This window comes from Dipodomys spectabilis, unplaced genomic scaffold (genome assembly GCF_019054845.1).
Source record: "Dipodomys spectabilis isolate Male_0828 unplaced genomic scaffold, ASM1905484v1 ptg000374l, whole genome shotgun sequence".
Classification (NCBI taxonomy): domain Eukaryota; kingdom Metazoa; phylum Chordata; class Mammalia; order Rodentia; family Heteromyidae; genus Dipodomys; species Dipodomys spectabilis.
Genome location: NW_024871051.1, coordinates 179,958 through 193,516, shown reverse-complemented (window position 1 = coordinate 193,516; position 13,559 = coordinate 179,958). Strand labels below are relative to the sequence as shown.

The 13,559-nt window shown below is 41.9% G+C and overlaps 1 protein-coding gene across 1 annotated transcript; it reads left to right on the top strand.

The window, feature by feature from the left end:
- The first annotated feature begins 11,292 nt into the window (after nucleotides 1-11,292).
- Nucleotides 11,293-12,376, top strand: LOC122096478 (RCC1 and BTB domain-containing protein 1-like). Its single transcript, XM_042667044.1, has one exon. The coding sequence runs from the start codon at nucleotides 11,442-11,444 to the stop codon at nucleotides 12,183-12,185; it is 744 nt and encodes a 247-aa protein (XP_042522978.1). The 5' UTR covers nucleotides 11,293-11,441; the 3' UTR covers nucleotides 12,186-12,376.
- The last annotated feature ends 1,183 nt before the right edge of the window (nucleotides 12,377-13,559 follow it).

Sequence of the window (13,559 nt, the reverse complement as noted above, 5' to 3'; positions counted from 1 at the left end):
ATGGGGGGACAACCATTAGATACCAATGCTGAAGGGAAGAAGTGTTTTACCTCAAACCTCAGCTGTGTCTGACTCTCTCACACCACACAGACACAGACACAGACAGACAGACAGACAGACAGACAGACACACACACACACACATACACACACACACACACACACACACACACACAGAACCCCAGGGGCAGTTATATCTGGGACAATGAAGCTTTTGTCCTCTTCCTTTTAGATAATCAAATGTGATGTTGTGGTTGGCTCAACAGCTGCCCCACACCTGAGCAGGAGGAGGGAAAGGATGCCTTAGACTGTAGGATGGCCTTGTGTACCCCTGGCTTCTTGTGTAAGAATGCAGTTTGTGGTCCCCTAGGCAGGGGTGGCCAAGCTGAAATCGGGGTACACTTTGCCTGGAGGATGGCACCCCAGAGCCCTGCATGCATGGTGAACCGGGCTTGGGAAGCCCTGTGAGCATCTCTGATGGCCTCTCAGCGGTGTGGAGAAGTTGACACCTGTAGTTGGACATGGCAGGAAGCAAGAGGGCAGCAGGAATCCTGAAGGCAGGAGAGGCTCAGGAGTGAATGTGACTTTCTGTGGAGAAGCTTAGGCCACACTAAGGAAGTTCCCAGCCTGCACGAGGCGGCCACTGCGCAGGTCCCCAGATTCCACACCCGGTCTTGTCACCTGGTTCTGATCCAGAGCTGGAACCTCCCCAGCTTCCCTGGGCTCAGAGCAGCAGGAGCAGTGAACTCCAGGCATGCTTCCTACACCCGTCCATTGTAACTCAACGATTACAGTCACAATTCTTCTTTCCCTGGTATCCTAGTCTCTGCTACTGTGTTCTACATAATTCATAGTACTATGGTTCCAACCACCTGATCCCTGACACCCCTGACACTGATACTGCATTCCCTAAGAAAAGAAAGACAGAGAGGGCACAGCCAGTAGATTTGGGTCCTCCTGGCCTCTTGCAGGCACATTGGGACAAGTTATTCCTCAGGTATTTAACATGAGTGACTAACTAGACGTGGAAAGGAAAGAGGTTATACCGAGGTGACTAAAATGTAGAGTCATCAACATATTGGCTGCTAACAAAAGAAGGCCCTAAGGTAAAAGTTAATGAGAAAAGAAAATTTTACAAAGAATATTGGAGATGATGCAATAGGTTTTGCTTAGTCTCTTATACTAACACAGATATGTGACTTTTGCATTTCAAAAATTATATGAAGATGCATATATGTGATATATTAATTTATGAAATAATTGCATATAATTAATGCTGTTCAATATTTTATGCTCTGTGATTGTTAACTCATGAGTCTACCATTGTCAATAAGAATTGAGTTATTAACAAATGGAATTTCACTGTCAAATACTATAAGATTACTGATGCTAGTACCAAAATTAAAGCTAGAACAGTAAAACTTAATAAAGCTACAAGTTTGAAAGGAGGGGGCTAGTGTTAAGGGCTTCTTCACCGTGGAATCTGGGAAGAATACAATGTGTTTTGTTGAATTATTAGTTTTTTTAAACCTTGTTAGAAATCAGAACATTATTTTTTATTCTTGCTTTTTTGGAACTCTTTAGTGAATGGTTTACAAAAAAATTATCAACATGACTTTGAAAATTCACTAATGTGAATTATCAGATTAGCATTATATGCAAAGCTGCCCTGAGATGCAGGCAAGCTGGATTCCTTTTCTATTAAATTAATGAAATAAGCTTAGCTTTGAATGGATGGACAGTCCATGACATTTGTTCCAAAACAAGAAAAGATACAGGAGAAAATAAAAGAGGAAGGAGACCCAAGTCTCCTGAAATTAGCAGAAATATATAGAAATATAATTTAAAAATTCACAGTCCAAAGCAAACCCTGGCAGGAAAGTCTGTGAGACTCTTATCTCCACTTACCCGTCAGAAAAGAGGAAGTATTGCTGTGGCTCAAGTGGTAGAGGGCTCCCGTTGATCTGAGTTCAGGAACATGTTAACACTCAGGCCCAGAGTTCAAGCCCCACAACTGACAAAAAGAATTTTAAAAAATTAAAGCATCAAACAACCTGAAGATGTTCTTCAGAATAAAGAGTGTGGCATTATGCATTTACATGACTAAGTCACTTGGGATCTATTTTACCAGGGGAGGTGGGTGATTTGTTTGTGTGCCAAAACCTGAAAAACTATTTTGCACTTTACCAAGGAAGGAGGGATTTGAGGAATGGGAAAAGTGTTTGATGGCCTTTCCTTTGGGTTCAGTGACTGTTTTCTGGAGTCAAATTCAGAGAAATTCCACTGGTAATCCTACTTGCATGAGGAGCTAAGGATCCATGCCTTGGAAGTGGTCTTTGGTCTGTCCTTGGTATGGTTCCAACTTCCACTGGCTAATCCAAGTCCCACTTCAGGACCTCAACATCTTCTTTTCATGAAGGGAAGGAATGGGGTGTTTGTTCCATCAATCCTATTTAGGGAAATCATCAGTGATCCTTCTGGCAATCCTCAAGCTGACAGAACCAATATCTTCTCTTTATAGGAGAAGGTGTGTGTGTGTGTGTGTGTGTGTGTGTATGTGTGTGTGTGTGTGTGTGTGTGTGTGTGTGTGTGTGAATTGTGGGGCTTGAATTCAGAGTCTGGGCGCTGTCCCTGAGCATTTTTGCCAAAGCTAGTGCTCTACCAATTTGAACCACATTACTACTTTCAGTTCTGGTGGTTACTTGAAGATAAGCGTCTCCTGGAGTTTTCCTGCTTGAGCTGGTTTGAACCTCAATCCTCAGACCTCAGCCTCCTGAGGAGCTAAGATTATAGCCCTGAGAAACCTGTGCCCAGCTAAGGGAAGTCCCTAACAGGATGGTCATCTGAATGCCAATTAACCATTCTTATCATTCTTTGTCTGATGCACAGTTAGACTCTAATTCTGGCCATGTACTTACTAATAAGTTGTTTAACCCCTGTGTTTCCATATGAGAAAATTAACAGTTAACTGCTCAGAGCAGTTCAGAATTCAGTGAATTAATGCACAGATGTTCTATAAAGAGCAGATGTTGGCACACAGTAATACTTGAGAAATGTTATTTTTTATAACAAAATACAAGTTGTGACAGTTATCCTCACATATTAGAACACATAGGACAAGGAACATTTCACATTCCTCTAAGGAAGCAACATCTAAAAGAAGAGCAACTGTGATTGTCAGTAAAAAGAAAACGTTATTGGGTATATAGTATTGAATTCATTCATCTAGAGTTTCTATAACTGAGAAGTACACATTATATATTATTGAAAGTAGCAATGTTAAATCACTATTTAAACAAGGCTGAGACCAGCCACTGTCACTGTCTTTGATATAGTTTTTCCAACTTTCAAAAGCTTGACAAGAGAGTACAGAAACAAGGATTTCTCAACATAGTTGGCCAACCTGGCTGCTCTATAGGGCAGCACCAGCAGTTCAACTAGATGCTTAGTAACAGCTACGGCCAGCGGATATTTTGACTAGCCCTCATGGAGATTGCCATCTCTCAGAGAGATCACAATCACTTTGTCTTTTATGAATGCTACAGTATCTCCATAAATATGAAGATTAGAATGATGCTATATTTCATTCTGTTACTCAGCCTTATATCACCCAACTATATGTAAATGTTCATTGGTTCAGAAAGAATATTATGTGTTCCCAGAGGTATCCAGTTAATGTACTTTCCCATCAGTCATATAAATTTACATGTCTTTATTTAGGCAAGTCCCTGCTTAAGTTATCATATTAACTATTAATCCTATTTTTCCAACATATTTTGCAGTTTTTGTTAAGAAAAATAGAAAAAGGAATAGGAACAGGTTGGACTCTCCATCTCGACAGGCTAGGTCTACTTACTGAGAATCAGCAAGGAGGAACAAACCCTTTTGCAGGAATGGAGGTTACAAGGAACTGGGTTTGGAGGTGCTCTTTTGTGGGGTCTGAGCCAGGGGGCACAGGTTATCAAAGAGGTTATCAAAAGGCTATTTGGGCTGAGAGAGGTGGGGACTTTCAATCAGCTCACAATGGAATGTTGAAGGCCAGGCTTGGGTTAGTCTGCCCTGCCTGCACATCGAGTCCACACATACCTGGGCTTTGCCTGGTGTCCATATGTGCCTGAGACAGTAGGGCGGTGGTCACTCCTTCATATTGCATCTTTAGATACATAACAAGATTGGGACAAGAGGGGAGAGGTAAGTCTTTCATATAGGGTCTTTGGATAGATAAAAGGATTGGGCTGGAAGAAGAGACCAGGAAAGAGTTGTTAGACTCTTATTTGGAGATTCTTTGTCTGGTCCTATTGGAGATTTATTATCCAAACTGTCCTGTTTGGAATTTATATTCCATTTGGGATTTTCTAGCAGAGGTTTCATCCTAGTCCTGAACTTTCCTTTGCTTTTTATTTTTTGTCGGCTATGGGGCTTTAACTCTGGGTCTAGGTGCTGTCCCTCAGCCCTTCAGCTCAAGGCTACTGCTCTACCACTTGAGCCACAGTGCCACTTCCAGTTTTCTGGTGGTTAATTGGAGATAAGAGTCTCATGGACTTTCCTGCCTGAGATGGCTTTGAACTGTGATCCTCAGATTTCAGCCTCCTGAGTAACTGGGATGACAGGAGTGAGCCACCAGTGCCCGGCTTTTGTCCTGCACTTCAGATGAGGTCAGGGATGAACTATTCCTGAGAACCAGGAAGGACCCGAGGGTGGGAGGGGTGAGAGGTGAGAGGCCATGGAAGCAACCTGGGGTTAATAGAACGAAGCAGGTTCCCATCAGCTTTGAATAGCAAATTAATTCTTTTGATAATCACCAATCATTATGGCCTTTTTACTCTAAGGATAAGTCACATATATCTGTATCTCTCTCTCTCTCTCTCTCTCTCTCTCTCTCTATATATATATATATATATATATATATATATATATATATATTCACAGTGATATTTCTATAGTGATAACAAGATACTAAGCATTATGTGTACACTCTCTCCCTTACACATCCACACACTCCTTACAACAACCCTATAGCATAAGTACTATATTGTTACCATTTTACAGATGAAGAAAACAGAACCTATGAAGACAGATTAAATTACTTGTCCAGTCTGGTGAGTGGTGGAGCTAGAATTTGTACTCAGCACTCTGGGTCCGAGTGTATGCTCTTTAGACACGCTGCCTGGGGCAGCTGAAGAGTGAGTAAAAGTTCTAATGGTTTGAAGGTGAAGATGAATGGAAGAAGTATAGAGAACAGGAAATCAATACTTGCGAAAGCATGTCAGATGTGAGGATAGTAGTAAAAGATAGGTATGTCTGAGATTAAAAATAGGAGACATGAAGTGAACCCAGGGAAGGCACAGGTGGAGCCAGGGGTCCTGTGGAGGCCAGAACATGTAGGACTGTGCAGGTCAGGTCAGGAACTAAAAAAGAACAGGAAATCACTGCGGGGGGGGGGTGGATATTCAGTGAGCAAGAGGGCGCAGGAGTCTGAATGCCACTTTGGCACACAAGGTGAAAATACAGAGAGCCACATGACAGCCAGATGACTGTGTTGTTGGAGGTAGGGTACAAATCACACAGGGCAGAGGGAAGGATTGAATTTGGGAGATGGAGTCTCAAAAGGAGTTTCATGGGTGATTCCTAGGCTTATAGTTTATGGAAACAACTAAGGAGGCTCAGAGGCTTATAATGAAAGTAATTTGCTGGAGATGTGGAATACAACGAATATATGGGATCAGGGAAGGTGTCCAGAAGTATACTGAAGGAAGGACTCAGAGATAAATTCTGGAGATACACCTGACAGTTTAAGTCACAGGATACATAAGATCCCACAAACAGGCTCTAGAAGAAGAGAATCTGAAGGAAATGGCATTTTAAAAGAACTACAAGATAAGGATTAGTCTGCAAAGGAGATATTGAGAGGCAGAAGGAAAACCAGTACAGTGATGTCAGAAGCCAGTGAGAGGACATGTTTAAGAAATCAATAAAGTCCAATGCTTCTGAGAATCAAGAAGACTCAGGTTGAAACATCCATTACATCAGGAGACATGGTGACAGCTTCCAGAAGGACGAGAGGGCAGGAGTGAAGTGAGGAATGAGGATGGGGTATGGAAATGAAGTAAGAATGCACACAACTCAGAAAGAGGGAAGCATGAGAGAATGGAGGGTCAAGAGAAGGGTCAGCAGATTTCTGAGTGCTAAGCACCAGTGACTCACCTGTAATCCTAGCTATTCAGGAGGTTGAGATCTGAGAACCACAGTTTGAAGCCAGCCTGGGTACACAAATCCTTCAGACTCATCTCCAATTAACCAGCAAAAAAACATAACTGGAGGCATGGCTTTAGCAAATGGTGCCAGTCATGAGCAAAAAAGCCAAGTGAGAACACGAGTCCCTGAGTTCAAGTCCCAGCACCAGCATGAGAATGACCGTGTTAAAAATGTTGATTCCAAGGCTAGAGCTGGGAGAAAGGAGATGAATACATAGGGGAAAAGCCATAACTATGAAGCTTCTATGAAGTAGAGAGAAAAAGACCAAAAGCTTGAAAAGCTATGAGAAGATAGTCTTTTACCAGGAAGGCAGGAAGCTAGGAGGTGGGTGGCTATAGACAGGTTTGTTTCTTTGACAGTGAGAAAACTGAAGTTCCCATCTGATGGCTCCCACCTTGTTTAAGACACAAAGTTTCACAGGGAGAATGAAAGAGGTGGTGGGGGGTGAGAGAGAAAGTGTAGTGTAAGAGTTCTGAGTAGACAAGAAGGACTAAGCTGTAAAGGTGGTAAAAGTGAAACCATGAAACAGATTACTAGGTGGAACTGAGGATTCATTTCAGAAAACTGGGAGTCAAGACATGCAGAGGCTTCATATGATTACAGTGCCTGGCAGTGGGTTCAGGCAGGGAGAACAACTGTGAGGAGCATCCAGCTGGGGTTTGGTTCAGAGAAATCCCACACGAACTTCAAAGGACAAGTGGACTTAAGGTATAAACCTGCTCGATACGGACCAGGCACTTACGCTACAAGAAGAAAAGAGAAAAGAGGGACTTGGAGAGAGTAACAGGGACAAAAGAAATGAGTTGAACAAGCTACTGATAGAAAGAGGTGGGTAAAGAACAGAATATTTGAATTTAACCCATTAATTTCATTAAAACCCGTTAGAAGGGGACCCAAGTGGGTCGTGCTGCATGTTAGCTCTTCAGAATACTGAGATCCAGAGGATTGCAGTTTGAAGCCAGCCCAGGCAAAAAGTCTCCTTGACTCCATTTCCAAAATAACCAGCAAAAACCAAGTGGTACACCACTAGCTGTCAGCAAGCTGAGCAAGAGGTCAAAGCTCCATTTCGAACCCCAGTACCAAAAAAAAAAATTAAATCACTCATTAGCAATAGTGTAGACTTTAAGTCAAAGCCCAGCAAAACAAGAACCAGAAAATGGGTGTTATCAAAAAGGGAAGTCTTGGGGAGCAAGCGGGGAGGGTAGATGAAGGAGGAAGGGTGGAGAATGCAGGCAAGAATCCATACTATAGAATTGAGACACATTAAAGGAAAGGGTGTGTAAAATGGGGTGTGTGAAGATGTTGATGTGGTGACACAAATCAAGATGCAGAGTACACATGAATTGCTTTGTTAAATTGCAAAACATTCAATACATAATCTAGAATTAAGATAAGTAAAGGAAGGGGAAGCTTGGAGGATTGGGGAAGAATGCTGAAAGGGTAACATTGATCAAGACACACTATATTCATAAACTGCTTTGTACAAATACCTAAAGATAACAAAAATATTTTTAAAAAGGAAGCAGAGAATGACTATGGTCATAAGGCAAGACACAATGCCATCTACTGTTAAGCCAGAAAAAAATGAGAATGTAAGTTTCAGAACCCAAATAAGATGACTAAGTTAAAAAAATTCCTCATTAGATAGCTTCAACTATATTGCTCCTTATTAATACATTAAGAAGATGTATGAAAAGATTACAATCCAATGAGAAAAATATGCGAAACACCCTACTTGGCTGGAGACTCCTCATTCAGGGCACCCAGGGTCTTCTCCTCCTCCAAGGCTTCTTCCTTTGGGGCCCTTAACTCCACACCACTGAAAAACAGCAAAAGCCTCTGCAGTCATATGAATGAATTTACACCAATGCTTTAACAAACATAAGCTCACAAAAACAAATTTTAATGACCCATTTTTTCTTTTTCCAAAAATAGCAGTATCAGGGTTTGAACTTAAGAGCATTGCATTGAAGCAAGATTTTCCTACTAATGCTTCCTGCATAGCTGAGATTATAGATGTATACCCTCATGCCTGGCTTGTTGATATTCAGTCTTTTTCCCCAGATAGCCTCAAACCATGATCCTCCCAAGTCTCTAGAGATTACAAGTGGGAGTCATTGAGCTCAAGTTTAGTGTCTTATTTCTTAAGGGTTTGCTTTTCAAGGAATTCTGTACACATACAGCTGCCACAACAAAATGAATTTCTTATCCATATACATTTCCAGAATGTGAAAAGTTCTTTTATAAATAGAAATTTTCATAAATAAGCTAAAATTAAGAATGGGCTATAGGCCAGGCACCAGTGGCTCATGCCTACAATCCTAGCTACTCAGGAGGCTGAGATCAAGAATCACAGTCCAAAGCAAGCCTAGGTAGGAAAGTATGTAGAGTCTTTTCTCCAGTTAATCACCAGAAAACCAGAAATGGAGCTATGGCTCGAAGTGTTAAAGCACTAGCTTTAGTGAATTAGCTCAAGTGGTAGAGCACTGGTCTTACGTGCCCAGGTCCTGAGTTCAAGCATCATGATCAGAATGAGAGACAGAAAGAGAGAGAGATGGAAAGAGAGAGAATGCCATAAATATCCTCTTTTTTCGTTTTCCTTTTTGCCAGTCCTGGGGCTTGAACTCAGGGCCTGGGCACTGCTCCTGAGCTTCTTTTACTCAAGGCTAGCACTCTATCACTTGAGACACAGTACCACTTCTGGCCTTTTCTGTTTATGTGGTACTAAGGAATCCAACAGAGGGCTTCATGCTTGCTAGGCGAGCACTCTACCACTAAGCCACATTCCCAGCCTCAACTATAAATATTCTTAAACTACAAGTATTAAAAATACTCCCTAAAATAAGACTATGTTGGGCCTGGCACCACAGTGTGTGACTGGGGTAAAAGACCAACAAAATGCTGGTGAAATGTTTACACCTGCCACATGAGCTACACAGACATGGGAGCTCTTACTTGGTGGGCTGTGGTCAGGCTAGCCTGGGTAAAAAGCTACTTTATTCAAAAAATAATGAAAAAGGATTGGGGGAATGACTCAAGTGATGGAGCCTCTGCTTGGCTAGTGCAAGGGCCCTGAGTTCAAACCTAGTACTCCCAAAGGGAAGAAAAAGACTATCCGAACAAACTCAGAAAATGGCAATAAAGTAGAAACAAATTTTTCAAAAAGGATCACATATGATTATAAATAAGCTGGTAATAACTAATCCAGCAAAACAAGACTTTGAATTAATTTATATCCTATTTCATTTTAATATACCATCTACCTACTGGAAATGACAGCATAATGAACATTTTAATTTTAATTCACATGACCTCATTCTTTTCCTTTCTGTATTGACATTAATATTATTTGAAAAATACATTTTATGAAGCCCCAGAAAAAGAAATATTACTTTTAGTAAACTGTTAAAATCCAATTGTAGAATTGGATGTGGGGCTCAAGTGACACAGGCTTGATCTAACAAGCCAAGTTCAGTTCCCAATACTGCTGGGAAAATATTACAGTCACATACGGAATCCAGCATATTTTTCATCCTAGTGCAGAAAAAAAAGTTTCAATGATGGCTTTTGAAGGATTTAAAGTGAATATAAATTAAGCTGAATTAATAAAGTACATCTCAACTTAAATATTTTGTGTTCTAAGCATGTAGAAACTGCAATCAGTTTTAAAAGACCCTTACAATTAAAGGAGGTACTCTTAAGGAAGGGGCCCAAAAGTGCAATGAATGCCTCTGTGCCGGTGAACCTATAAAATAATATTTATCAACATGAATGCCAGGAAATGGCAACAAGTTTTTAATATTTTTTCCAATTGTTGATGAAGATGCTGTTGTTTTTTGCTTTTTGGTCTTTGTTTCTTGTTTTTTGTCTGTTTGTTCCTTTATCTGTCTTTGGGGGGTAAGAGGAGGCAAAGAAATGGAAAAATCAAGGGTAAACAAATGCAGCAGTGGTACTCAGTAGACACTATCAGGAAAATGAACTATACAACTATACAATTTGTAGATAGAGATGGGAGAGGGAAATGAAGAGAGCAAAGGAAGGGGTGAAATTGCCACTAAAGAAATATATTCATTACCTGCTTATGAAATGGTGACCCCTCTGTACATCTCTTTAATAATTAATAACAGGGACTGGGAAGGTGGCTCAGTGGTAGAGTGCTTGCCTTGCATGCATGAGGCTCTGGGTTCGATTCCTCAGCACCACATAAGTAGAAAAAGTTGGAAGTAGTGTTGTGGCTCAAGTGGTAGAGCACTAGCATTGAGCTGAAGAGCTGAGGGACAGCACCTAGGCCAAGGGTTCAGGCCCCATGATCAACAAAGAAAAATTAATAACTATTTTTTTATCTCACAGTTTATTTTTGCCATAAACTTTGATTAACTTCCACTTTGGTTTTGCTTTTTCTTTTGTTGTACAGGTTTCTGAGTCTTGAGCTTGGGCTCTCTCTCTCTCTCTCTCTGTCTCTCTTGCCTCTGTCAGCTTTTTCTCTCAAGGCTGGCACTCTACCACTAGGTATACCTTCACTTCCAGCTTTTTTTTTAACTGTTTAACTAGAGATTAGAATATCTATCTCAGGTTCATCTGCGTGAGTTGGTTTCAAACTTTAGTTCTCAGATCTCAACCTCCTAAATAGGTAGGACTATAGATGTGAGCAACAAGTCCCTGACATTTAAAAAATTATCATGAGCCGGCCTTCGCCCGCGGAGCCCTCGCCAGAGAAGCGCCCCTCGCGCGTCCCGGGTCTCCCGAAAGAAGGACGCCTAAATCCCGGCAGCGACCCCTCGCGACCCCGAGTCCCATGGGCTTCCAGAGAAGTCCCAGCTGTGAGGACCAGAGCCCAGAAAGCCAGGCCTGGAAGGCTGGCCCCGAGGGCGGCCGTGTGGCGCACGCGCATCTCCGCCGGCCACGTGACGCGGCCACGAGCACGTGACCCGCGGGCTCTGCGCTCCGCCTCTCGGCGTTCCGCGTTCGCAGGCGCTTTCTGCGGCGGGCGCAGCAGGCGGCTTCGCGCGGCGCTCCGGGAACTTGGGATTCGCCGGGAGGTGCGGCGGCGGCGACGGCAGCAGCCAGCTTCCCAGGAAAAGCCAAGATCTGAAGGTTGGAAATATTGGATACGTTACTTGGGAAAGAGTAATTCATTTAACCAAAGCAGAGATGGCTTATTTATAGGAATAGCTTGAAGCCAGAGTCATGGTGGATGTAGGAAAGTGGCCAATCTTCAGTCTGCTTTCACCTCAGGAAATCTCATCTATTCGGAAAGCATGTGTCTTTGGCACCTCAGCCAATGAAGCACTGTATGTCACTGATGATGATGAGGTCTTCGTGTTTGGACTGAACTATAGTAACTGTCTAGGAACTGGAGATAACCAGAGCACACTTGTACCCAAGAAACTGGAAGCCTTATGTGGCAAAAAAATTAAAAGCCTTAGTTATGGGAGTGGCCCCCATGTTCTCCTCAGCACTGAAGATGGAGTGGTCTACGCTTGGGGCCACAATGGATACAGCCAGCTGGGGAATGGGACCACCAGTCAAGGCATTGCTCCCATACAAGTTTGTACCAATCTCTTGATCAAGCAGGTGATTGAAGTAGCTTGTGGCTCACACCATTCACTGGCTTTGGCAGCTGATGGAGAGGTATTTGCATGGGGCTATAACAATTGTGGTCAGGTGGGATCAGGATCTACAACAAATCAAGCAACTCCTCGAAAAGTTACAAACTGTTTACATATTAAGAGGGTGGTTGGCATTGCCTGTGGTCAGACTTCCTCCATGGCTGTTTTGGACAATGGTGAGGATTTTGAAGAATTCTGCTTTAAGTTTTGCATCAATCATTTGACAGAAGTCACTCAAACTGCAGCATTTTGGCACATGGATGGCCCCCTGCTAAAGGAGTTCATTGCTAAAGCCAGTAAATGTGGAGCCTTTAAGAACTGAAGCCCGAGGCTGCTGGGCTGTGTGAGTGCTCTGGGGCACTGTGGGTGATATGTCCAGCTTGTGCTCTACAGGTGATGAGATTCTGCAGGTAAAACCCACCAGGTGGTTTTTTCCACATCTGAGACACTGTTCTCCATATGAAGGATATTTGGTTCTCCTGGGTCCATGTTAAACAAATGTGTGTGTTTTAAATATGGGCTGGAACTTTATGAATGGCATAAGTTTAGCTTCTTTTTTCCTTTTTGATGAGAAGAACTTCTGAAATTGGAAAAAGGCTTCCCTGAGGAAGGTCAGGTAGCACAGGGCCTTTGATGTCAGGAGTTGTGTTAGTGACTGGTGACATGAGCAGTGATGCTTCATGCTGAGTTAAGGAAGCCACACTTTGCTTGACCAAGCGCTGCCTTAGTTTCCAGTCAGTACCTTTCTGTGAGAAAAGAGTCTAGCTTGTGTGAGGGTTTTTTTTTGGATATGCTTTCACTATTGATGACTTAAATAAAAGGAAAATCAACAAATGTCAAAGGGAATATCTGTTTAATGAGTTAGGCCAATTGAAATAACGGTAAATTTCTAGGTTAGCTAGAACTTAAATCACAATAAAATTAATCACACTAGAAGAGTACTAATTTAGAACTATCCATGATAAGTTGATAATAGCATTTTGTGTGGATAAAGGTGAATATCACTTATCCACCTTTATTTCATTAAGGTTAAATTGGGAGAACTTAAACTACCCCCTATCACCTTTACCATACAAAATCAAGTGGCTCTCATCTTCCTCTTATGGCTTCTAAGCTGTGAGATTTACATTATAGTGTAGAAGCGTTTTTTTTTTTTTTTTCTTCTTTTGGTGCTGGTCCTGGGGCTTGAACATAGGGCCTGGGCTCTATCCCTGAGCTTTTTTGCTCAATGTTAGTGCTCTACTACTCGAGCCACAGCACTACTTGCAGTTTTTTGGTGTGTGGTTAGTTGGAGATAAGTCTCATGGACTTTCCTTAGATCTTTGCCTGCTGAGCAGTTAGGATTACAGGTGTTAAGCCACCAGCACCTCGTTTAGAAGTGGTTCTTAAAGGCACTTTGTTACAGTACTTAATGGACATACCTATTTTATCTAGGCTAAACTGTCACAGATTTGTTTGAAACTTTATTACCTTCCACCATGGGTTTTTCCTTTTGTGTTAGGTACACTATTTAGCTGTTTAACCTTTAAAAGGAGTTCCAAAAATCATGATTTTTCATGAAAAGGTCCCACTTTAAGAGTTGTTTTGTTTTTGCTTTTTTTGGTGGGAGAACAGGGATCTGACTATGAAATGTGATGTTGTTTTTAGAACCACAGAAACAAGAGGGAGAAAATATGCTACAGCTACTGTTTTTTAT